Below are 1516 nucleotides of genomic sequence, written 5' to 3'. Positions count from 1 at the left end.
TACCAGCACTCAGCCGGGTCTACATAGTTAGCTCCAGGACCTCCAGAGCTCACAGTGAGACCCTGTCTCAAAAAAAAAAAAAAAAAAAAAAAAAAGCGAAAATCTATTTTTTGTAAAGAGTCAAAGTGACGACAGCCGAAAGCCTTCCGCACCCACCCACCTACGTCTGTTCTCCCCGAAACTACATTTCCCAGCCCATAGGCCGCCTCGCGTGGCTCTAAAGTAGGCGGGTCACGTCCTATAGCTCGCTTCCGGGCCCTACGGCGGGCCCCGCCCCTTTGATTGGAGTGGGCGGTGCCGCCCTTCGGACCTCCAAGTTCCTCTCGGTAGACCGTCCAGCAGTCCCTCGCGGAAGGCTCCCGGCGAGCGATGGCGGCTACGCGTGTACAGCCCGGGACCCGGGAGATTTTCACGACGCTGGAGTACGGACCGGTGCCGGAGAGCCACGCATGCGCACTGGTGAGGGCTGGCCCTGCGGCCGCCGCCGGCTCCCCGAGTCTTCTCGGCCGCTCTGGGCGCGCGGGCTCCCGTCAGCCACTGCGGCCGTCGCGGAAGCCCCGCCCCCTCTGCGCGCGTGATTCCCCCCCCCCGGGCGGAAGCCTGGCCGTGGGCGGCGATGGCCGTCCTCGCGGGTTTCCTTGACGGTCCCGAACGCCGCTGTAGGTTTTCCCCAGGACCCTTCAGGAACGGGTGGTCACTAAATCCCCAGAGCTCTCGTGGTCCTCCTGAGACATCACCTTGCTAGACCGTGGTTCCTTGCGGCCCCCGGCACTTTCGGAGGCTCGCGGGAACGTGTAGAACCCCGAGTTCGTCCAAAACTTGCTGTGACCGCTGCCCCTGTCTCAGCATCCTTACGGTGCTCTGTGATCTCCCGCCCCTTGACCGTCCTGGCCCCTCCGATTCTCATTCCCCCTCTCCCTCCTTCCCCCCAAGTTTAGTGGATTTCTTTGGGAGATTTTTCCTATTTTCGTACTTCATTTATATTATTCCTTTAGAGCCTCCGGACCCAGGGCTCCAGAACCCTCTTCAGTCCCAGCGGAATGTGGTGGGGTTCCTGGGATTTTCTTTCAAACCATGGGCCAATCAGAATGCCCAAGGTCCCAGAAATTCTTCCAGCATCCAAGCCTGAATTGAGGAGGCTGGAGAGTCTTTAGACTCTTAAGAGGAGTCACCACACTACAGAAGGGCTCCAGCTTTGGAGGGACAGCATAGAACACTCTAAAGTTTAGAGTGTTGATCCCAAAGATACAAGGAGAAAGATCACTGGCCCCATATCATGGCCAAAGTAATTAAAGCAAGTAATTAAGCAAGCTTTTTTTATTTGAGTACACAAGCTGCCTCCCCGATAAGCTTGGGTTCCAGGAGTCAGTCCTGGATGTGAGGAAGACAAGGTGGGGCTTTTTGTTGTTGTTGTTGTTGTTGTTGTTGTTGTTGTTGTTGTTTTCCCCCGGAGACAGGGTTTCTCTGTGTAGCCCTGGCTGTCCTGGAACTCACTCTGTAGACCAGGCTGGCCTCG

The 1516-nt window shown here is 56.9% G+C and overlaps 2 protein-coding genes across 2 annotated transcripts in view; one reads left to right on the top strand and one right to left on the bottom strand.

Annotated features, from left to right (window-relative positions):
* Positions 1 to 542, bottom strand: part of Pih1d1 (PIH1 domain containing 1) — a 6077-nt gene extending 5535 nt beyond the window's left edge. Inside the window, exon 1 of the mRNA XM_021189102.1 lies at positions 311 to 542. The gene's annotated coding sequence lies outside the window, so the exon portion shown is untranslated. The remainder of the gene's footprint in view (positions 1 to 310) is intronic.
* Positions 276 to 1516, top strand: part of Aldh16a1 (aldehyde dehydrogenase 16 family member A1) — a 13322-nt gene continuing 12081 nt past the window's right edge. The window contains exon 1 of the mRNA XM_021188930.1: positions 276 to 459. Within this exon, the coding sequence (XP_021044589.1) occupies positions 370 to 459 (90 nt within the window). The 5' untranslated portion in view covers positions 276 to 369. The remainder of the gene's footprint in view (positions 460 to 1516) is intronic.

The sequence above is a fragment of the Mus pahari genome, chromosome 1, assembly GCF_900095145.1.
Source record: "Mus pahari chromosome 1, PAHARI_EIJ_v1.1, whole genome shotgun sequence".
Lineage (NCBI taxonomy): Eukaryota > Metazoa > Chordata > Mammalia > Rodentia > Muridae > Mus > Mus pahari.
This window is presented reverse-complemented; position numbering and strand designations above follow the sequence as displayed.